This window comes from Strix aluco, chromosome Z (assembly GCF_031877795.1).
Source record: "Strix aluco isolate bStrAlu1 chromosome Z, bStrAlu1.hap1, whole genome shotgun sequence".
Taxonomy (NCBI): Eukaryota; Metazoa; Chordata; class Aves; order Strigiformes; family Strigidae; genus Strix; species Strix aluco.
Window position 1 is genome coordinate 65910367 of NC_133971.1, and position 24540 is coordinate 65934906.

The 24540-nt window shown below is 41.7% G+C and overlaps 1 protein-coding gene across 1 annotated transcript in view; it reads left to right on the top strand.

The window, feature by feature from the left end:
* The first annotated feature begins 1360 nt into the window (after window positions 1-1360).
* ROR2 (receptor tyrosine kinase like orphan receptor 2) overlaps window positions 1361-24540 on the top strand; it is a 169470-nt gene continuing 146290 nt past the window's right edge. Inside the window, exon 1 of the mRNA XM_074812505.1 lies at window positions 1361-1605. Within this exon, the coding sequence (XP_074668606.1) occupies window positions 1518-1605 (88 nt within the window). The 5' untranslated portion in view covers window positions 1361-1517. The remainder of the gene's footprint in view (window positions 1606-24540) is intronic.

Genomic DNA, 24540 nt, shown 5'->3' on the forward strand with positions numbered 1-24540 from the left:
AGAGGCAAGGTCTGTAGCAGCTTTTAATCCAAAGAGTGGCACTTATTAAAAAGATGCTCACTACTTTTATATTAGGTTTTAAATGTTTATGAAAGGGATTATAAAATGTGTTGTTGTGATGGGAAGGGACTGAATTCAGTCAGTCCTACATTCCTGCCAAAGAGGGATCAGGACCTCCCTTTGTCATCTTTAGGTGCCAGAAGAATTTTCAAGATGGAACTGGAGGCCTGAGAGGAAAGAAAAAGGGTGCAAAAGCAGGAAGAAAGAATATGTTGTAGTGTTTGCCTTTGTTGCAATAAGAAGTAAATTTAATGGAAAACTAATTTCACTAAAACAGTTGTGAATTTAGAGCTTGATTTGGGGAAGAACTTAAAGGGATTTGTATGTATTAAGCACTGCTGAGCATCAAATCTTCAGAAACGCAGTCTAAAATAGGAATATTGTATTTCTAGAGAAGACATCTGATTAAATTTGCTGTTATATTGTAACTTTAAAAATACAGCAAATACTCAGGTGTCACTGGGTTCTTGCAGTTTATATGACATATTTAACAGAAGCCTGCTCACAGTTCTGCATTATTTTAGAGCATGGATTTCTCTGAACTACAAAAATTATAAGATAAAAAGGATTTTTAAATGTATATTTAAATTGTGCTCATAATGCCTTTATTTCTGGCGGTAGATAGCGCTGAAATATTTTGAAGCTTTACTGGGAACAGAATAATTTTCTACCTGTTAAAGATAGAAAGTAAAATTTACTTTTGACACCCTAAGAGGAGAGCACCGGTGGAACATGTCAAGTCGCAGTGGTCCTGGCCTCTTGGAGTACATGCTGCGGGGCTGATGCCCCTGGATGTTTTGGGGGCAGGAGTAACTGTTTTCAATCACTTAATGCTCTGTGGGCACAAAAAGGCGTCAGCTGTGCAGCGAAGAGGAAGGAGGCAAAGGAGAGAAATAGTAGTGGCTTTGGCTGACGTGCCCCCCGACCACTTATTTTTGTTTTATTGGGGATTTTTCTGAGGAAACTGGAAGCTTCCCGAGGCTTCTGGGGGCAGGACTGGCGCTTCAGAGCGGGCCCAAGCCCTGCCAGCTCGTGGGGGTGGTCGAGGCCCCCTGCCCGTGTGCACAGAGAGAGGCGGGTGCGGGCTGGCCGGGGCCGGGGGCTGCCCCCGGCAGAGGGTGCCGGAGCGCAAGGACTGCCCTTGCCCTGGCCGCCCCTCGGCGTCGCTCCCCTCCCCTGTGCCGGGTTTGTCCCGGGTGACGTTGGGATGCTGGGGAAGAAGGAGGAGGAGGAGAAAGGAGGAGGAGGGGAAAGGAGCGCGGCTTCCTCCGCCCCCAGTCCGGCACAGTCCGTTAGCGGGAGCGCAGGGCCGGAGCGGCGGTGCCGAGGAGAAGTTTGCGGCAGCGCCGAGCCCCCGCGGCGCGGCACCGGCAGCGGACCCTGCTCCGCCCGCAGGCGCTGCTGCTACCCCGCGGGCTCTGTGCCGCGGCGGCCGGGCGGGAGCGCGGGCGGGCAGCATGGTCCCCGCGGCGGGGCGGCGGGGGGCGGCGGGCCGCCTCCTGGCCCTGCTGGCGGCCGCCTCGGTCCTTCGCCTCCGCGCGGCAGGTAAGGAGCGGGACCCCGGCGGGAGGGGAGGGGAGGGGGTGTGCAGGCAGAGGGGAAGCAGGGAAAGCTGCGCGCGTTCTAGAAGAGTTGAGCGTATCCACTGGGGACCGGCGGAGCCGCCAGCATCCCCAGTTGGTGGTTGATGTTGGTTACTTTTTATTTTTTTCGTTTTGGGTTTTTCTTTTGTTGTTGTTTTTGTTTTGTTTTTGTTTTTTTTTTTCTTTTCTTTTCTTTTTGGCAAAATGGAAACCTGATGTTGCGTTTTTTTACGAGGGGGCGGGGGCTGGCAGGAGACGATGGCAGCGGTGGCTGCGCCGAGGAGGGATCGCTAAAACTTCTTCCCCGAGCGCATCCCGGCGCCCCAGCCCGGCGGGCGCTTCGTGCCGCTCCTCGGCTGGTTCAGCGCACCGAGGCTGGTTGGTGACGACTGGGGGGAGGGGGAAAGAAGAAGAAAACAAAGGAGAAGTTCGGGGTTTTGTTGTTTCCGAGGGTGGATAGCAATGAGTGGAGCCTCCTCCTTCACTCCGCCCGCCCTCCCTCCAGCCCTCCCCTCGGAGTAGTTATAATAATGTGTTATTTGGGCCGTTGAGTGTTGCCAGAATCTCAGTAGGAACCAGAAGGAAGGCGGGGGGGGGGGGGGGGGAATTAAAGTTGAGTGGGCGAAGGGGCAGCCGCCGTGCTTGCAGCTGGTAGAGGCTCGGCAGGTCTCTTTCTGTGTGTTTTTGAGCTTTAGAGGGTCCCATTTCCTCTGTGTACCTGGCCGACCCCTGGGGACTGAGGAGATCAGCCTCTAGGCTCAGGAAACACTAGGACTCGGTTCAGCGAGCTCGGCGATTGTTTTTAGAGCTGAATAAACTGCCCTTATTAACATCTGACCTTGCGCCGTGGCAGCGGCAGTGCGGCTGCTGAACACTTGCCAGTTTGTCCGGCATCTCCGAGGCGAGCGCCGTGATTTATAGGGACCTTGGGGAGCGTGGGGGGTTGGAGAGCCGCGATGGTGTAAGAGTTACAGTTCCTGTAAAAGAAGGCGCATAAACTTCCCCCCCCCCCCCGCCCCCCGCACGCTTAGGATGTGTGGTGCTTTCAGAGCAGAGAAGGGGAGGTTTAACGTTTTCGCTTTGCCTGGGATGTGAAATGCACCGCGGAGGTAGGTGCTGCCGGCTTCAGGTCTTTGATCTTTCGTGAAACCATTCTCTGGAAAAGTGCCCTCTCCCCCTCTGCAGCAGATGAACCTTGCTCACCAACTCCTTCCCGGGGCGCTTTGCCCGGGGGCTGAGGGAGGAGATGACAGGCGGCACCATGTCCATGCCCGGTTTGTAACCCTTCCCGTGCTGTCCCCACGGAGCAGCGCGGGAGCTCGGCGGGCAAGCAGCGCCTTCCTCCCCCCTTTCCTGGCTTCGACTTAATTGCACTGAAGTGCAGGAGGAGACCGATGATGTCTTTAAGGAAAAACAGTGATGCTGCAGATTAGAGGGGACTTGTTAATCAATTGCACGTTTGAAAGGGCTTTTCTTCCCTTTGTTGCTTTCGCTAATCCATTTACCTCTCCCCGGGAGGTGACAGATGCCTATATTTCCTGTTATTCAGCTCCGGGGTCCTAGGTCTTGCCATTTGTTGCATTACAGTGAAGGGAGAGGATCAGCAGAAAGAGGTCTGGGGGTTTTCCGGGGGGAGAGCAGGAGGCGAATGTGTTACAGCTCGCGGATCTGGGGTCAGTGCCCGTCGCGTTTATTTTTCCTAGTGCCTTTATTGCTCCCTTTGAAGGGGGGCCCGCTAACAAATTGCGCGGCCTGCTCGCCGCCCTGCCCCTCCTGCGGGGTCCCGGGCTCCAGGGGTCTCCCGGCCGGCCGGCCCGGTCGTCCTCTGCGGGATGTAAAAGGCGATGCCGGACTCTGTCCCCGTCCCCACTGTATTACCGTTTTGCCGAGCAGTTGGATCTGTTTTTCGGACGCAGCGGGAGGGAGTCGTGGAGGGAGTCCCACCTCCCGTCTGCTGTTGCGGGCAGTGTCTGCCGATGTGTGTTAGCGGGAGACATTTCAGATTTGGTGAGAGCGTTTCAGCCTTCTCAGAGGCAGTATAAAATCACTAACTACTATTACAAACGGATTTGGGGATTTTTATGAGTTTATTTTTTTAATGCTGCCCCGTAAACGGGCTTGTGATAGTCGTCTCAACCACCTGTGGAAGGTGTGGATTCGCTATGCTTCGATAGGCACAAAGTTTGAGACTCCATTTTCTTCACTGAGCAGCACAGCGGTTGAGAGCCCATAATCACAGCAATAAATACTTAGGTACTTCTGTTGTTAAGCGGTATTTTTCTGTTTAATTAGATTTGCTTAATGGTAAACAGAATTAATCTTCGTTTGTGAACCTACATTTCATTTAAACGTTTATTTTTGAAAATTATCTCAGCCTTTTCACAGTTCACTTTACAGTGTGACTGAGAGGCAGCAGAAATAAGGACGGTTGGTTGTTGAAACTAGTGATGCGCAATGTACTCAGCTTATAGACTTTTGTTACCTTACCATTAAATAGTAAAGGACGTTTAATGAACCTGAAGTTAATACTCAACATGACTTGTGAAGTATGCAGAACATTGTGTTTTAAAAAAAGTGTTTCTGTCAACAGAATGTCAGGGAACGAAAACGATGGTAACTCTCTGCTATCATTTTGCAAGGCCTGAAGTTTGTAAACTTCTACCTAATTTCATAAAGGAAAACCCCCTGATTTATTTGAGTACAATGTTAGTGGAGAAATAAATACAAGTACGGATTACTTCTGAATGCCTTTAAATGCCTAACTACACAAAGTTTTAAAATGCTCGAATCTTTAAAGTTGCCTGAGATTTAGCTATAGCTCCCTCCTGAGTTTAATAAATGAGCTTCAGCTCTGGAAATTGTACATAGGTCACCTGGTAAAAGTTTATACGGCTTTGAGTACAAGAAGTCTTCAGATAGCTTTGAATAAATGACATTGACTACATTAACTACTTTAGGTCAAACCTTAATCAAACCTAGCATTAATTAAATCGTTAGGTAGTTTAGTGGTGAAGTTTATCCTTAGGTCAAGGGTTGCTGCTGAATGTTTTTTTCCACTTGAGTGTCTTGATTATGTTAAGCATTTGTAATTGAATTGCAGTTTTCTTCCTTAAACTCTTTTCTGCTGTAAACAGCATAGAAATGTAAGATGCAGGAAGAAAAGGACCAGTTGACAGACAAGGCAAATTAATCCTGTTTAGTGAGCTTCCAGTTGTTTGTAGGAAAGCTGATCTGTTTTCTAAACTCACTGTACTTTGTGTGAGGTGTGAATAACTTTCAGACCTGTCATTGGCATGGAAATGTATTTGACCACTAATTAGAAAACTGACAGCCCGATGGGAATGACTTAGTCTAGCCAATGGGAGTGAAATGTAATAAATACTGGGTTTTGTTTGATAACTATGAGAATCTTCTATATAGATGACTTGTAGAGCCCTTTTCATGGCTTATCTTCAGAGTCTTAAATTCACATTTTAGGTTCAATAAAAATGTCAGCTAGAAGCAGTCAGCATCAGAAGTTTTTAATCATACTTTTGATGGAGAGAATTTATTTTAAAGAGCCTCTTTGTATTATTCTGAACATTGCACGCAAAGAAAAAATACTAAGCAAACTTCCTTTGGTTTTTATACATAAATATTTCTATAGATGTTTCTTTCTGTGTTGTGTTGTGCGGTTGCTCAGAGGGAAGAAATGCTACTTAGAGTATTCCATCTAATTTATAGCATCTGTCACTATGCTCTCTATGCAGAGGATGGCTTGCTATTTAACTTTGTTTATTCATTGTGAGGCTGTTGCTTTGTAAAGGAAGTTGTCATTAGGCTCAGCAAGTCTGGAAAGTATGCAAGTCCTCAAGTCTTCTAATCCAGTGACTACAAAGCAGTTAAAGCTTCAAAGAAAAGGAACAACAGGATTTTGCTGCACTGAAAGAAGACGCATTGTTTGTTAATCCTGCTTTTAATTGTTACTTATACTGCTGAATGATGAAACACTGCTAGTAACCATTTGGGACAAACAACAATTTAATTTAAATTATTGTCTTTCCTCTTGGTTTTGTACAAACGTGTAAGTAGTTTGAAGTGAAATGTCCCTTACCAGCTTTTTGCATTTACTTTTCCCAAGCCTTTGCCATGCACCGATATTCATTTGCAGACATCCTGCTAGGTTTTTTTTCTGTTCTCCACAGACTTGACTGACAACCAACCTCTCTATCTTCACATCTGTTTGTCCTCCTCAGCTAGTTTGGGAAAGGATTTCCACTTTCTTTTCAAAGTGATGCTGGCCGGTGATCTTTTTTGAAACTAAAAATGGCTGTACGTGACTCTTCTGGTGGCAGTAAAAGACGCTTTTCAAAAATTGGGGTGATCCCTTTGTCTTTTAACTGGCAGTGGACAAAAGCTTTCATTTAAGAACCCAAACAAATCTGCGTTGTAACTTCAGTGAAAACAAGAAATCACATAAATGTATTTCACTAATGGTACACTCTTATTTTGTTGGGGTAAGCAAGTGTATCGCACCTGCCTAGCTGGCTAGCTCACAGGGTGGTAGCCCTGGTCTTGAGCAGTTTGCAAAGCCTGTTGAAGGAGCGGTGGGTGTATCCTGTAGACAGTTCCATGCTTCTGAGCTTGTTGAAAATGAGCGTGTGTGTATCTGCATGAGCTGTTGTGCACATGTATCGATAGTGTGCACTGCTTCATGAAACAAAGGGACTATACTGCTGTCTGCCGATTGAGTTAGTCTTCATTCACATTGATGCATTCTGGTTTTGCTATATAAACTGTCGCAATGCATGCCTGTTTGTGATGGTGAAGAAGTGTGGTATACAGTAGCTGATGGAAGAGGAAGGATATCACGATATTACTGATTCCATAGAAGGTATTTGAAGAAGGAGCGTGGTCTTCTGTGCCTGTTTCCTCTGAGTCCAGAGCAGAGCCAACTGACATTCACTAAAGGTTGCGTGGTTGTGAGAGTGCAGATACACAGCCACCTGAAGCTGTTTGTTTATTTAGTTAAATCAGCAAGCTGACTCTGCTGAAAAATAACTCTGCAGGAGTGAAAGACTATGTGGGCAGAGGTGAACAGAGAATTAGCATGATGAAAAGAGAGAAGACATTTTCTTTTTCCACTATATTGATTTTGTTGGACCAACAGGAAGATGTTTTGTGAGGGTACTGCTTATACAAACAGCAAAGTGAAATCAATGGGAAACTGTTTTGGACCTCAGTTTGGCCAGTGTCTAGTTTTAAAGTGTGAGTAGTCCAATCACGAGGTTAGATTGAGTCCCCATAGGTATTTTGTCACTGAACTCTTCATCGATTTCACATGGGAGGCGTGTCTAAGTACCTCTTAGATTTGGTACTTCCACTTCAGATGATGTGAACTTGTAAAGAGAAACAACAAATCTGCATTTGATACTCTTTCTTGAACAAAAAAAATCACGTGTATATTGCTGTATCTATGAAACCTCTACTGAAATTAGATTTCTGTCTTCTAATTGCTCTGTTTAGACACTTCCTTTTATATAAGCAGCATAAACATTTAGTTCTGAAACTACAGGTTATTGCCCCTTGTCCTCATCAACACTGCTCTAGGCTGTTCATTTAACAGTTCATCCGGTAAGTATTATTTCAAGATGAAGTGGCTTCTATAAATTATTTTCCTTGCTTTTGGTAGTTTAGTGCCGTAACATTTTTTCCATTGTGTTGTGTATGTAAGTAGAATGACTTGACTGGTTGTATAAAGAGAGGATAAATTCTGTTAGAGTTCTCCTAAAATTGTGAAGTCTTGCTTTTCATAACAACATATACAACTGTCTAATTGAATCATAAATCAAACTATCAATGGACTAATTCCTTATCAAAGTAATAATGCAGTTACATATTCAATTATAGAGCAGAGGACAGATAACATACAGCAAAAGACAGGAAGAATTTTATCCCTGTTTCTTTAGGAAAATGTGTAAAAACTATGGTTGTAAATAATAAACTTGATTTCTACTAGTCAGAAACACTCTCTTCTATACCGTATGCACTGTAAACAAAAATGTTAATCATATGTAAATCTAAAAGAGGAATCACAGAAGTCTACCCAACACAAACAAATGAGACTGTCATGTTCCTTCACAAGCAGCTTGCTTTCCTCTCTGTCTACAACAGATAGCTAGATCCCATACCTTTAACTTGGAGGTAAAGGAGACATAAAAGATTTTTTTGAAGGGCAGAGATAACCACAGAAAATCTTAGGAGCAGGTTAACTCAAAGCACGGCTCAGGCATTTGAGCTGTGTTTCACAGCAAGATCTTAAAATTACTCCTTATGTACACTTCTATTTGTAAGACATTAATCTTTCATTTCTAAGGCCCTTAACTAGCTGTAAGTGTTGTACTTCTTTTCTTGCCGCATGGACAGGCATCATCCATATCTAAAAGTACTGTTTAAAGAAGTTACCTTCTTCCCCACTCTTCATCATTTCCTTCCTGCGGGATGTTACCACCTTCCAACTTTCCTGTCAGAGAAGTGGGTGGACATTCAGCAACCTGTTTCAGGCAACATCTTGCAGTTCACTTGGTCTAAGCTAACCCAGCTGATTTTGAGTTAGATGGGATCAGAGGTCCCTCATATGAGCAGCTCTGCCAGTAGACCAGAGGAGGCTGTAACTTCCGCAGTGCTGTTACCAAGCTGGAGTTTGGCAGGAAGATCACCTATTTCACTAGCTCACTTAGAGCTGGTAGCCTTTGGCAAGAGAATTTTGCTGAGAAGGTGGGAGAGGGATGGGAATGGTAGCAGTATAGCATCTTTCAACAGCAGAATTAATCTCCATTTATCTCACAGTTGGTCTCTGTCACATACCTTCCTAGTTTCTTCCTTCATGCTTCATAGGAGCTTCTCATAAATACCTGCAAAACTAATCGTTATCCTTCCTTGTGATGTCTCTAGAAATCCCTCATTTAAAGGTTAGACTAATTGTATGCTATCATGCAGGTCACTGTTGTCTGTGTCTCTGTATACTTGTGTCTTAAATTTGTCTCATATTGCAAGCTGTTTAATACAGTTTAATACATCATTGACTAACGTGGTGAGTACCTGGATTTCCAGTAATGTACAGGTATATAAACAAATAATCTGTTACTGGTATGGTAAGTCCATGTGAGAGTGCTATGATAAAACTGGTTGTGGGATCACAAGTATTGTCAAAAGGGGCTGCACACCGAGGGACAGGAGATCTGACTCACAGCAGTGCCACCTTAGGTCAAGTGAAGGTGTTGTGGGGTCTCCCTCGTTTGTTCTTTTGTCTGTAAAACAAAGGAGGTGTGATACTAGAAAAATAAGACATCTCTGAAAGGAAAAAACCAAGAAGGACAGTTCTGGAAACATTAATCAGATTTGTCTGGATTTGCATGAGAAATTACAAGTGTATCAAGTTTTGCTGAATAGAGCAAGATCAGAAAATGAGAAAGAAAAAAAAAGAATAGTATTACTTGACAGCTCAGGACTATAGCAGCTATGTTACTTTAAAGTAGGTATTGTGAATCTCTTGTATGAACCAATAATAAACAAAACTGCTTGAAAGCTTAAGAGGCCCCAATGATGTATAGAATTTTCTGCATACATGATCATAGTAAAGTTTTAGCAAGAAGTTATACTATGTAAAGAGAATCCTGAGATTTCGTGGTGTTTAAAATGAGAGAGTGCGTATTCTGAGAGATAAGTTAACAAATGGAGGGGATACACCCGAGGGTGCTGAAGGAGCTGGCTGGGGTGCTCGCCAAGCCACTTTCCATCATTTACCAGCAGTCCTGGCTGACCGGGGAGGTCCCGACAGGTTGGAAACTGGCCAGTGTGACGGCCGTCTATAGGAAGGGTCGGAAGGATGATCCAGGAAATTACAGGCCTGTCAGCTTGACTTTGGTGCCCGGGAAGCTGATGGAGCAGCTCATCCTGAGTACCATCACACAGCACATGCGGGACAACCAGATGATCAGGCCCAGTCAGCATGGGTTTATGAAAGGCAGGTCCTGCTTGACAAACCTGATCTCCTTCTACGACAGGGCGACCTGCTTATTGGATGAGGGAAAGGCTGTGGATGTTGTCTACCTTGACTTTAGCAAGGCCTTTGACACTGTTTCCCACAGCATTCTCCTGGTGAAACTGGCTGCTCGAGGCTTGGATGGGCACACGCTTCGCTGGGTAAAAAACTGTCTGGATGGCCGGGCCCAAAGAGTTGTGGTGAACGGAGTTAAATCCAGTTGGTGGCCGGTCACGAGTGGTGTCCCCCAGGGCTCGGTTTTGGGGCCACTCTTGTTTAACATCTTTATTGATGATCTAGACGAGGGGATCAAGTGCACCCTCAGTAAGTTTGCAGATGACACCAAGTTGGGTGGGAGTGTTGATCTGCTCGAGGGTAGGGAGGCTCTGCAGAGAGATCTGGACAGGCTGGAGCGATGGGCTCAGGCCAACTGTAGGAGTTTCAATAAGGCCAAATGCCGGGTGCTGCACTTGGGCCACAACAACCCCCAGCAGCGCTACAGGCTTGGGGAGGAGTGGCTGGAGAGCTGCCAGTCAGAGAGGGACCTGGGGGTGTTGATTGACAGCCGGCTGAACATGAGCCAGCAGTGTGCCCAGGTGGCCAAGAAGGCCAATGGCATCCTGCCTTGTATCAGCAATAGTGTGGCCAGCAGGGACAGGGAAGTGATCTTACCCCTGTACTCGGCACTGGTGAGGCCGCACCTCGATTCCTGGGTTCAGTTTTGGGCCCCTCACTACAAAAAGGACATTGAATTGCTCGAGCGTGTCCAGAGAAGGGCAACGAAGCTGGTGAAGGGTCTGGAGCACAGGTCGTACGAGGAGCGGCTGAGGGAACTGGGGTTGTTTAGTGTGGAGAAGAGGAGGCTGAGGGGAGACCTCATCGCCCTCTACAACTACCTGACAGGAGGTCGCAGAGAGCTGGGGATGAGTCTCTTTAATGAAATAACAAGCGATAGGACAAGAGGGAATGGCCTCAAGTTGCACCAGGGAAGGTTTAGACTGGATATTAGGAAGTATTTCTTTACAAAACGGGTTGTTGGGTGTTGGAATGGGCTGCCGAGGGGTGTGGTGGAGTCCCCATCCCTGGAGGTGTTTAAGAGTCAGGTAGACATAACGTTGAGGGATAGGGTGTAGTTGGGAACTGTCAGTGTTGGGTTAATGGTTGGACTAGACGATCTTCAAGGTCTTTTCCAACCTTCATGGGTCTCTGATTCTGTGAAAGGGTTTTAGTGTGGCTGTTTCTAGTTTAGAAAAGTGACATGGCAGAATTGTGTTATAATAAAAAACCAACAATACTAGAGCTAATGATGTGGCAATGATGTTTCTGTGTATGGTAAACTTGATCTCTTCTTAAGAAAACAAAAGCATAAAAAGGCAAATGAAGGCTATGCCAACAGATTTAGATAACCCAAATATATTGTATACTCTTTTTTTTCAGGCAGTAACAATTCTCTTCTGACTCTTAACTGTGTGTTGGTTTTCACATTTAGCTGATGTATTGGAGAAGCATTTTTCTTTATAAAAAGTTGCCTTGAGGCATGCCTACCCTGAAGTGTAATTCTAAAGCAGTGCCAAACTACCCAAACTGTGTATCGGAGAGCTGACAATACAGAAACTAGCCCTGCAAAATCCAACCCAGTGCTGGCTAGGCTGCCTGAATTGGCTTACCTCCTGTCCCCAGGAGCACCAAGGCTGGTGTGGGGAAGAGGCCAGACTGGGTGGTGCCAGGCTGGAGGACTGGCAGGGGGAGCAACATGGCAGCCCTAGCATTGAGCAGACTTCTTGCTGTGGGATTATACTCTCAGAGATAGAAAATGTGATACGCAGAAATATTAACATAATTGTGTGGGCTAGAAATACTAGAGACACTTTCACAATATTGCTGTAACTGATGGCTGTTTAAGATTTGAATTGTGCAGAGCTGAACTAAACTAGTGCCGTTTAAAGAAGAAAAGTCTCACCTGCCTCAAAAGTCTAGTCTGCAAACTAGTGTTTAATTAGTTGCCCAGTAGTTATTCACACCACAGATAATCTTGTCATTTCTCTGTGTTTGAGCAATGGAATCTCCAGCAAGTGTTGCTTAAGTTGAATATTAGGATTCCAGTGAGTTCCGTATTCCACTGTACTAGGTAAGAATGAATGATCTTTTGAAATTAAATGTGTTAATAAAACATGGGAGATTCTTTTGGTACAGTAAACAGTGAAATGGACAAAAGGAAAGTTTTGCGAAGGTTCTAAAGAGCTATCAAAGCTTTCAGTGTTCTATTTGAATTTTCAGTGTTCTATTTGAATTTTCAGTGTTCTATTTGAATTTTCAGTGTTCTATTTGAATATTCTAAGTTGAAAATAACAATTATCTTGTAGCATCTAGCCATAATTACTCTTTTAAATCTTACAACTTTCTTTTGAGAAATACAAATCATGCTTCTTCAGAACAGACATGAAACATTTTTTTCATAAAGTTGAAAAGAAAGAAGGGGAGGAATATATGCCAGAGAAACTGGAGAATTATATTCACCTGAGAAATTCCTTCACTGGGGAAGGGGAAATAAAAATCGTTTGTGGTACCCTAGGATCTGAATAGCTGAAGGGTGAGCTTAGGCATTAAAAATTATTTCAAAAATTGTAGTTATAGTGGTGGTAATGATGACTTCTTTCATGACAGATGAGAATCCCTTACAGAGAGGAAAGTGGTATTATGCAGATAAAATTACAAGCTTGAACAGGATCTAAATCAAACCTACATGAGGAAAATATATCTGCTGTTGTTTTAATTTTAAAAATAACTGCTTCTTAGCTCTGCCTGGAAGCAATTTAATGCAACAAATTGATCTTTTTTTTTTGGAAAAGTATTTCCAGCCAGACCAGAAGCGGTAGTTAATAAATATCTTGAGAGGGTGAGTCTGTTCTTTATGCTAGGTTTTGCAAACGAAGTGAATTTGGATATTAATATCTGAAATTGTAGATAGTAATTCAACCTGTTTTTCCAAAGTTGATCTCACATTTGTCATCTTGTCTCTGTGTCAATGTAGAAATAAGATTCAGAAATCTGTTCTTTTAACAGTGGTAATGGAGAATCTGTTACAAAGTTTATGATACTGGTTTTCAAAGCAACAAGAAAAAATCACATTTCTTTCAAATTTTATGTCTAGAGAATTTTTGGTTAATGTTGCTCTTGAGAAGAATATGCATGTTTTTGTCAACCTGTTATTTAAGAACGTATCGAGTGTAGAAAATACTTTGAAGAGGATTATGCCAGTCAAAGACAAGAGCATGTAGAGTCAGGAAAGGCAGATTTCAGAAGTTATCCTGGTTTGTAATCCAAGGCCAAATTTAAAGCTAGGGACAGTTTTGATTCTGGAACTTGGTGAGGATGTGTTTACACAGGAAGATACTGCAAAAAGCAGTGCATCTTTCAAAATTACAAAAAGTGGAAGATGTTACCTCACATTTACTGGACACTTACTGTGTCTGCAGAGGTAGTTATTAGAAAGTACTGGTTCAGTGTAAAACCATAGAGTAAACTAGAGGTAGTACCTTCTTGTAGACAAGTATTTAGTGATCAGTGAAATACTTAAATGTCATCTTTCTTTGTGCTGGCCATTGGCATGTGATTTATTGTTTCTAGAAATAGAGAAATAAACCTCAGCAATGTGGTGTTAGACTCTGTAGAAATTCTTGAAGTGTCTTTGTCTGCTGTATTTTCTAGAAAGCTTAAGATCTTCTGTAACCACAGTGTGTTGGGGAAAAAAGGGTTGGAAAGGATCTTGAGAGGTTGCATTATGTGTTCTTCAAGGTAGAATCACATGTAGCCAACTACATAACCTCTTCCCAAGAGGTGACAGGAACAGAGGTTCAGCAGCTTCCACAGGCAAGCACGCAGGTTTGGTGCTTACTTACTCTTGGTTGTAATTTAAGTGCATTACTTCCTCTTACAGTTTCTTTCTCTACCCCTTGTAATTATACTTTATTTTTTTGTGTGATTTCTGAAACAGTTCCTCAAACTTTGAAACAAACACTTATGAAAAAGTATCTTTTTTCCTTGTAGACGTATCTGCTTAGAACCCCTTTCCCCCTCTGTTTTCTCAGCTTTTCCTCTTTCATTATGTTTTCTAAATCTCATGGTAGTGCTCATTCCTCCCTACTGGACTTGCTCCAGAACATCTTTCTTGAAGTGCACTAACCAAAACTGTCATATTCCAGCTAGAATGCAACAGCACTGGCTAAAGGAAGAGGATTATTTCTTATACTTACCAGATGACATTATTTCTTAGAGTGATGTCTGACTGTTTTGTGGCAGGATGGCATTGCTCAGGTTCTCATCTGCTCCAAATCTTTCACACAGTATTTTTGCCCAGTCCCTGTTTGGTAACAGTGCACAAAACTTTCTGCCTGTCTTCACTCAATTGTGCATCTTTATTGCCACCTGCACCATACCATTTTTTGCTGACGTTTTGTTTCATTTGCGCAGATGAGAATATTGGCAACACCTAACACCTTGGTGTTGCCTGTGGAGTTCAGTAAGGGAGGTATCCATAGCACTGAAACGTGTGAAACTGCATCATATCAGTCAACTACTGAGAGTTAACTCTCATTATGGGTTTCTAGTGAGTTGGCATTTACCTCTATATAATTTTTTCATATTTCACCTATCAGAATGTCATGTGGGACAGTTCCCCCCCAAAGTAATTATCACCTTCATTTCCTGCTGTTGCCTCAGCTTCATGCTGTCATTTAGTGCAGGATAGGAGCTGTCATATTATGGTCCCTGGGAGCTAAACTTCCCTCAGCAGAAACTCTTGTGACATGTCTAAAGTCTCTGGTTCTGTGGCTTCTTCTCAAGTTGCCTTTCTGTAACTTAACTTGAATGAGATTCATCAATTTGAAAGACAGAGTTCAGACCTGACTATTTTTGAAGATTTTTTTTTTTTTCTTCTGAGTTCAGACAAAGTTCATAGAAAACTTCTTCCAAATGGCTGTTTATCTTTCTCTCTTAATATCATGTCTGCATCAATTTAATAGATTAAAATTGTATCCTTTAATCTCATACTGGTTACATGTATTCCTGTTCCTTTCGCTCTTTAAAATCCTGTATTGTGTGAGTAGTTGCATGTTGCAAGACCAAGGCAGTTAACTAAAACTTCTGGGAGTATATGATACAGTTTCGATTTTAAGTATTACTATTCATCTGAAATAAGTTACGGACTTAGAATTATAGAAATAATGTAAGAATAAATATGTGCACTTGTCATTGTCTCTACAGAATTGTCCTTAGTTCCTGTAACTCCCATCATCCCATCCTCTTCCTTAATTTTATTTTTCTGTACCTGTGGTTTTGTTTTTTTCCCTACAGCGTATTTTGTTCTGACACTTGGGGTTTTTTCTTTTTTCTTCTTCTAATTCTTTTCCCATTACTGAGCACTTTAGATCTTGGGAATTCACAGGTATGCTCTGCTTGCCTACCAATGGTAGGAAGTACTTCAGAGTGATCCACAGTGGCTGTTTCTAGCTGTCTGGGAAAAAAATAGCAGGTAGGACAAATACCTCCAAACAGATGGTGTTCTGTGATTAACTGAGCCACTGCATGCTCCTCTGTAATTGATGTTGCCTGAGAAACTGCTGGTATCAGCATCTATACATTTGTGCATGGGATGGAAGACTAAAGCCAGGAAAGGGTAAGATGGGGAGCACAGCTCTGATGAGGTAGGAGCAGGCTGGGATATGTGGGCTTGTCTGAGCAGAGGAGCTGGACTGTGATCCAGTTTATGAGAAAAATAAGTGTCTGTGGGATGTGGAACTGGGTTTAGGGTTATGAGAATGTGTAATAGCAAGTATAAGGGAGGTTAACATGCTCATGAACGCGGACTGGCAGAGAATTAGAAACTTCTACTGTTGCCCTGCCAACATGGCTGGAGGTACGGGTACTGAACATAGCTCCATGCTGTGCTTGGGAAGGTCCTGCCTTATACTGTGGTTACTTTTTTCTTCTTCAGGACATATAATGTAGGCAATGACCATGTCTTTCACCATGGGTTGTATAGCAAGTTTTACTTAAGAAGAAGGAAGGTGAAGTTGTGTCTGCTGCAGTGGTTGTGTATTTCAAATGTCTTGCCTGATTTGAAACATTAGAAGTGGATAGGGACATGAAGGAAGTCATTGCCAATTACAGGTCCTGTCACTCTGAGAGCTATAGCTGTGTTGAAGCAATAGTGGACTCTGCTTATTTAGGAAAATACACATGCTTTTTTTCTTCAGGTCAAAATCACAGTTATGAAATACTGGAAATTATGACCTCCTTTATCTTATGCGCATGTCTGATGTATGCAGCCCCTTTGTGGGGTTTATTTTTTTTTTCCTCTCTGCTGTTTTTCAGTGTGGTGGTTTTTTTTCTTTTTACTTTTTTTTTTTTCCTTTGAACTGATGAAACCACTCTCTTTGGTAATTATGATTCAGTTAGGTCAGTCTTAGACTTTTCTGTGTAGAGACTGCCAAGTTTTTCTGTAATATGTGGTGGTTTAGGGATTTGGATGAATGTCCAAAAGGGACCAAGACTTGATACCTCCAAATGTCTTTAATTTAAAACCATAATTTGGAAAGGATCTTTCCTGAGTCCCAAGAGAAAAAAGCCAATACTTTCATTTATATTATTAGTCATCATTCTCTCCACCATCAGGGTTCCCCTCCCTTCTGAAAAGGCTACAGTTTGTTTTGCTGTTTTAACAGAAACGAGTTTAGTTGATTTAATGTTCTGTTTTGTGATGAAGTGTCTTACCTAGGTCATAGTTTAGCTGTTAACAAGATATTTATGAAGTGGTAAGAATTCTCTGCTCTGTGGTGAATTTAGTCTCTAGAGAGAAGCAAAATGCTATTTAATAGCAAATAAAGTAGTTCAGTTTCAAATTATATGTTGAAGTTAAATGCAACAATTTTAATCTTTTAGTAACCCCCTAAATAACTAGAGTATCTGGAACTGCTCAAAACTTATGTAATTTGACCTCTATTATAGAAAAAACATTTTATGTAGAATAATATTGCAAGTAGCTATCCAAGGGAGGAAAATTTTAGATTTAGAAACCAAGTTAAATTCACACTTTTATTGTATGTGCAGACTGTAAAATATAGCCGAAGCCTAAGAACGTATTCCTGAGCTATTTTTTCAATATACAAGACTCATTTGACTGACTTATCAAATACTGTGCTAAATCCTTGTAAGTATTTGAATCTGGTATTTGGGATATTTGCTTGGAAGTGTGTTGTTTGTCATGTAACAATAGTGTTATCAGCAGACGATTCCCTCATTTTTGCATAGTTTTTATTGGTGTTTAGCATGATTACAGCTGTAGTAGTTAAGACTCAAGCAGCAGAAGCCTTCATGTTCTAGGTGTTCCCCAGACATGCAATGCAGATAGAGTTATTTTTAAAGGAATTCTGTGTGAACTACTGCTTTACCATCAAAAGCTTTGAAAACAGCATTGTTTGGGATTTCAGTTGTATCTATGAACCAGTAGTGGTTTGTCTCTCACTCACATGTACTAAAAAAATTGTATGTGAGCCCTTTCTCTTCCCAGTTGTTTATCAGCAGACTTTATCAGGCATGGTTTATGATGTATTGAATTTTGCGATAAGTAATAGACTAGCACTTGCATGATAAGTAAGTAATTAGTGAACTATATCACTAATTAATTGGCCATGTTTAATTAGCTCTAGAGTGCCAATTCAGCTCCACAGAAATAATTTGTATTCGATTCAGAGGCTTCATTTTACTTGATCTTCAGTTACCTGAACAGCCATTTCTGTGAAGTCCTTATTTCTGTCTTGGTCTAGGCAGGCAGACCTTTGCATATTGTAGAATAGTTGCTTTGGTCTCTATTCTTACTTTATATTTTGACTTGTATGATTATAGCTCTGAAAAGAAATCTTCAGGAAGATTTGTTTTCTTGACTCTTAATGTGTGTTTTTGCATTAAGATGGTTTCTAGGTCACTGTACAGTTTTATTGATCTGGCAAACAATATGAGTGAACCCTAAACATCTAAAGCAAAGCTTGCCCCAAGACTGGACAGTGAAGGAGGTATGTGAACCATGAGTTGTTCAAAACTAAAATCCTACAAAACTGTTTTTGTAAAAATCTATAGACGATTCTACCATTTACGCCCCAGCAGCCATCTGCTGAGACAAACTTTAGAAGACCTGGTTTCATAAACACATTTTGCATTTTATTTTGCTTTTAAAACAGTTATCTTACATGGTTAACACTCTCCTAAATGTATCTCTCATAATTAGTGCAACAAATAAAACAGTTTTGCCAGTGGCTTGCAAAGTTCATGCACAGATACAGATTGAATGACAAATTAGAGGTCTCTGTACAAGCCTAGCAGTTCATAAAGCAATGCTTTGTAAGACTGGAATAGGTGGGGCCAGACATTCATCTGTCTCTCATGTAATGGCATTCTGAATTGCATGAGGACCAGTGCTGTTCCAGAGGCAGTCTCTACCTCTTGTATAAGACAGTGAAAGTTTATTAACTAAGTTAGCATTTATACCTTTTTGATGAAGGTAATAATGAGTTTAACTTTGTAAGAAACCTCATTCTCTCAGTGAACATACAATAATTTTTCTACTTTAATAGAAGGTGTATAATAAAATAAAGTCAGACCTTCATGATTATAACTTTTTAAAATTGGAACTAAAAAGCTTTTCACTTGCCAGATATGAATTTCTGTGTTCCTTCTGCAATGATCAGTGTTCAACACCTAAAACAGAGCAGGGAGTTGCAAATCACTGATGCAGTTGTAGGTGTTAGTGTTATCTTGTTTTGTGGAGTCAGTAATCAGTTCCTGAAACTCCTGTTGCAAAGTGAAAGAACTTTATAAATGTTAATTAATTCTTAAATTGCACAAGTGAGATGGTCTTGTTTATCTTTGTTGTGGTTTAACCCCAGCCAGCAACTAAGCACCATGCAACTGCTTGCTCACTCCTCTCCCCACCCAGTGAGATGGGAGAAGAATTGAAAAAAAAGTAAAACTCGTGGGTTGAGATAAGAATGGTTTAATAACTAAACTAAAATAAAAATAATAAAATATAATAATATTCTAATGAAAAGGAGTATAATAAAAAAATAGATAAATAAAACCCAAGAAAAAACAAGTGATGTACAATGCAGTTGCTCATCACCTGCTGACCAATACCTGAGCAGTGATCTGCTCCTCCTGGCCAACTCTTCCCCCCAGTTTCTATACTGAGCATGATGTCCTGTGGTATGGAATATCCCTTTGGCTAGTTCGGGTCAGCTGTCCTGGCCGTGCTTCTTGTGTGCATCCTTGCTGGCAGAGCATGGGAAACTGATAAATCCTTGATTTAGGATAAGCACTACTTAGCAACAACTGAACCATCAACATGTTACCAGCATTATTCTCACACTAAATCCCAAAACCAGCACTGTACCAGCTACTAGGAAGAAAATTAACTTTGTCCCAGCCAAATCCAGGACAATCTTATAAATTATAAAACTGAGGCAGAAGGAAGGTATGTGAAGTGTGCTGAGAGCAGAGAGGTTATTGTGTGAGCAAGATTTTTCTGTATGGTGTGTTCATGAATGTTAAAGGATTTCACCAGACTGTGGGTATCTCTAGGCTTCCTTTATTAACAACTCAGAGTTGGGCCATCACCTCAGTGAGTGGCAACAGCTAACAAAAAGTGCCCTCTATATATATGATATAACATACAATACAAAGAGTCTTTGGTGATTTTCCAGGAACTTTCAGCTCTCAATTCACCATCAATTTCAAAAGTCCATTGTATTCCACAGTTTTGACTAGCTCTTGTGATTCCGTTCCAATTTCTCTTCGGACACCACTGCTTATTGATGCAGTCTTTGGTCATCATGGTTACTTATCTTCTGAACAATCATCATAATTCACTTCTAGACTTCTGAGAAAAGACTCAAAATGTTCTATTTAACATATACTTAATCTATGTCTAGCTTTTCATTACCTAGCCTTTCTAATTTGCTTAAACTGTCAGTATTGTTCCTAGAGCACCTGTGCTCTATTAATTAAGCCTATAAAACAATATCTGTTTATTAATTATTCCTGCTATTAATAATGTCCTAAGAGAAAAGAGTTTTCTAAAGCTTGTTCCTTTTACACTGAACATGTGGCACTACGCATGATTGTGCATATACCTAATATGATGTTTAATGGAGAAGTTGGTAAAATTCTAAGAAGAAAAAATGAGATCAAAATGCTAAAATAAAAACTAGCTAGCTTGTTTATGTTTTTGTCCAATGAAATATGAAATTGAAGCTCTTCTTACTGCATTTAAATATCTTGGCATATATGTATCCTACTGCATTTAAGTACCTTTGGCCTGCTGCTGTGGTTCATTCTTAATGATTACTGGTGAAAGAAAGGGGACACACAGCAGAGTATAAATGGCAAAAACTTGCAGCATTTCTGAAACAGTATCATGAACAAGTTAATAACAACCAGAACCTGTCAGTCTGACCTCGGTGCTGGGCAAGGTCATGGAGCAGGTCATCTTGAGTGCCATTAAAAGTCATATAATGGACAACCAGGGGATCAGACCTAGGCAGCATGGGTTTATGAAAGGCAGGTCCTGCCTGACAAACCTGATCTCCTATGGCAAGATGGCCCGACTATTGGACGAGGAAAAAGCTGTCGATATTATCTACCTGAATTTTTGAAAAGCATTCAACACAGTTCCGCATAGAATTCTCATAGAAAAACTGGCTGCCCATGGCCTGGATGAGCGAACGGTCTGCTGGGCCAAGCACTGGCTGGATGGACGGTCCCAGAGAGTGGTGGTCAATGGAGCTAAATCCAGCTGGCGGCCGGTCACAGGTGGTGTTCCTCAGGGCTCGGTTTTGGGACCATTTCTGTTTAACATCTTTATTGATGATCTTGATAAGGCCATAGGGTGTATCATCAGTAAGTTTGCAGATGACACCAAGTTAAGCGGGAGTGTCGATCTGCATGAGGATAGGGAGGCTCTACAGAGAGACTTGGATAGATTGGATCGGTGGGGCCAACGTCAGCGGGATGAGCTTCAACAAGGCCAAGTGCCAGGTCCTGCACTTGGGCCACAACAACCCCATGCATCGCTACAGGCTTGGGGAGGTGTGGCTGGAGAGCTGTGTGGAAGAGAAGGATCTGGGGGTTCTAATTGACAAGCAACTGAACATGAGCTGGCAGTGTGCCCAGGTGGCCAAGAAAGCCAACGGCATCCTGGCTTGTATTAGAAATAGTGTGACCAGCAGAAGCAGGGAGGTGATAGTCCCCCTGTACTCTGCACTGGTGAGGCCACACCTGGAGTATTGTGTCCAGTTTTGGGCCCCTCAATACGAGAGAGATATCGAGGTGCTGGAGCGAGTGCAGAGGAGGGCAACGAAGCTGGGGAAGGGCCTGGAGAATAAATCCTATGAGGAGCGATTGAAGGGGCTGGGACTGTTCAGTTTGAGGAAGAGAAGTCTGAGGGGAGACCTCATCACTCTCTACAACTACCTGAAAGGACATTGTAGAGAGGTTGGTGCTGGTCTCTTCTCACAGGTGATTAGCGATAGAACAAGGGGGAACGGCTTTAAACTGCGACAGGGGAGGTTCAAAGTGGACATTAGGAAAAAATTTTTCCCAGGAAGAGTGGTCAGACAGTGGAATAGGCTGCCCAGGGAGGTGGTGGAATCACCATCCCTGGATGTGTTTAAGGGTGGTTTAGATGAGATGTTGGGGGATATGGTGTAGGGGAGAACTTTGTAGAGTAGGGCTGATGGTTGGACTCGATGATCCCAAGGGTCTTTTCCAACCTGAATGATTCTGTGGTTCTCTGAATTCTAAAGAGACATATAAAAGTCTGTTTGCAGGTTAAAACAGAAAACATAGAAGAAAAATAGCTATGTCATAACGGGAAGGAAAAGTAACAATTTTTCTAAAATTACTGAGACTAAGGTCTTCTCTTGTTAAAATGGATGTATTAGAAAATAGGAAAATGTACATGTATAGTTGGAGTATAATTGAATCATGGAACCATTGTACCTTGCAGTTGTAGTATATGTTTGGAGAAAATGAGTCTTTTTCAAATCAGTGGATCTAGTGATGAGAAAGTTCCTGAGACAGTTGCTTGAAATAGTTTAGAAAACAGGCAAAAGCAAACTTGGCAAGGCATTTTTTTTTTTTAATGGCAATTACAGCTTCCATCTTCACAAAGATGAAGTTAAAGTACTTGACCTACTTGATTCCCATTGGTCATTATTTCTGTATGCCATCATTTACTCAGTAAATAGCAAGCTTTTAAAGTCCTTCTGTGGAGGGGACAGGCTTTCAGGCTTGGGAAGAAGCTTGAAATTTTTATGGGCATAGGAGCAGAATTTGGTCTGAAAGAGGAGACTGAGCAGTGGAGAGCTTTGTTGGGATGTGAAAGCTAAAATGTCATCCAGGCATTCATCCTACTGCTGTTGAAAGGAAGCAGTACCTGCACCAGGAGTTTAGAGAAGTAGCTTTCACAGAGGTGTTAGGTGGCTGTGAAGATACTGGCTTGAAGAAGGAGCTTGCTCACAATAAGTGCATGTAATTTTTTTTTTTTTAATTTACAGGAGAAAATGCATACCAAGAAACATGCACATATCTTTAAAGGCAGCGACAGTACACTTCCTTTTCTCCAAGTGGGATTTTGCATACTGCTGACTACAGAAGGAGTGCCATATACTACCAGGGCATCTTGTTTGCATTTCTTTCTTTCCTCTCATCCTTTATTCTGTTTATATGATTGCAGAATATAGAGGCTGATGCTGGCTACACGGTAATACTACAAGAAGTGTAATGCCTGTCTTCAGCTGTTGTAAATTGGCATGATTCTATTACAGTCAGTGAAGTCACACTGACAATGTTAATAAGCATTCAAACAAAGATTAAATTTAGGGTCTCTTAGACTTGATAGATGATGTTTCTAGTTCCTGAAGATGTTTTAGATTAGAAAGCCTGTGTTTGAGCAAACTGGCCTCCCCTTGAAGCAGTATAGATGTTGTAAATAACAACATTCCTCTGGCCACTGACCAAGATACAGGAACTGATTTAATCTTGGGCTTTTGTATGTCTTTACAATTGCATATTAATGCATTTCAAAATATCTGGTTTTTGTCTTTCTGTTAACATTTAGTTAAGAGATGCCTGAATGCTGTTGTTTGGATTACTTGATTGCAGTTTATAACCATTCATTATTCACTGCGTTTTTTTCTAAATGTAAATCAGAAAGGTGGGGTATTTTAGATTGCTAACAGGATAGAGGTTCTCTTTGACACTAAAGGCAAACTGGTTAAAATGAAAGGTAATTTAACAATTCAGCTTTGTGCCTCTAATTCATGCTATCCTGGTAGATATGCTAATGAATGTGTAAGTTTTCCACATGCATAGAATGAAGGGCAGGCTGTTCTGAAATTTTCATTTGCCTAAATGGCTGTTTTTCTGGCTTAGTTTAGTAGTGTATTGCCCTGTACCTCTTGGTTTCAGGTTCACTCATCAGTATGAGGCTTGTGGAAACAAAATTTAAAGCTAGATCTTGGTTTTACTTTTTATCTTACTGGAGCAAGTATCACAGGAAATTTCTGTTTTGAGTCTGCTTTAATTTACAGCAGTTTGCTTATGTTCAGGTTTATCTCTGTGTTTTTACTGAAGGAAGTCTTTTTGAGAGCACTGGAGCACTCAAATGCAGAACCCTACCAATGGGCTGGATTTACAGCAGTAGTCAGGCTGAAGAGGCAGATGTTCAGTTGTGCGATGAACTGATGACCAAATCTAGTAGTGAAAGGAATGACAAAAAGTTAGAGCATTAGTTAGGCTAGACACTGAACAGACAAATTAAGTGGAAATACGCACCGTCTGGGATAATTAGGGTTGGAAGGGACCTCGGTTCCTCACAGGGTCTGGGCCCTGCTCAGTGCAGGGCTAATAATATTAAATGTTAAATATTATTCTGAGCTTTATTTCAGAGATATCCTTTCCTAGACACTCTTCTTTACTGAGTACCCGACCACAGTTGTGACTGACAGCAGAAATAACTTCTGATTTCTGGATGCATAAAGAAAGCCTGAATTCTAAGACAGTCTCTTGGACTTGCCTTTTCCCACTGCTTCTTGGGTTTTTGGAATAAAATAACTGAAATACTGAAAGTACACATTGTTTCTTACCCATCTTTTGTTTTTACGGCCCTAGGATATTACAGCTTTCCTCTCAGCCTTGGACGTCTTCCCCTATGACTGCTCTGCCTTTCAAGTTAAACACCCAAAGGAATAACAGATTTCCCTACAGCATTGTTTGTTTCTTTTGGCAGTTCTGCTTTGCAGTGTCTTTCATCTTTCCTTTTTTATGACTTTTCAAGAATCATAATTTTAAATTCAAAAAATTATGAGTCAAACTTCTCCCTGTAGTGCTTGATTTCATGTGGACTGACTTGACAGCTTGAGGTTGCCATCAACACTTTAATTTCTCTCTACACTAATAGGAGTGATACTCTGAGTCAGTGGGGAGTTGAGCATCCTCATTGTTTAATGCTTTGAGGATGAGGTTATATATCTGTAATTACTGATAACACCTGACCTAAGCCTTTACCCTTTAACAAGCAATATACCCTTTTGTGATTTCTTTTATTTGCATTGTATACTTCACATTTTAGAAAGCTGTCTGTCCTCAGGAACTCTTGTTTTTAAACCACTCCTCTTCCCAATTGCCCTAGACCTGCACGATCTGAGGTGCTGTTATATTTGCCTAATATAATTTAGGCAAATGGCCTCCTAGCCCATCTGTTTCTTTGAAAGGTTGACAAATTTGATAATGGTTTCAGGTGTTTAGTCCTCAGTCTTTCATAAG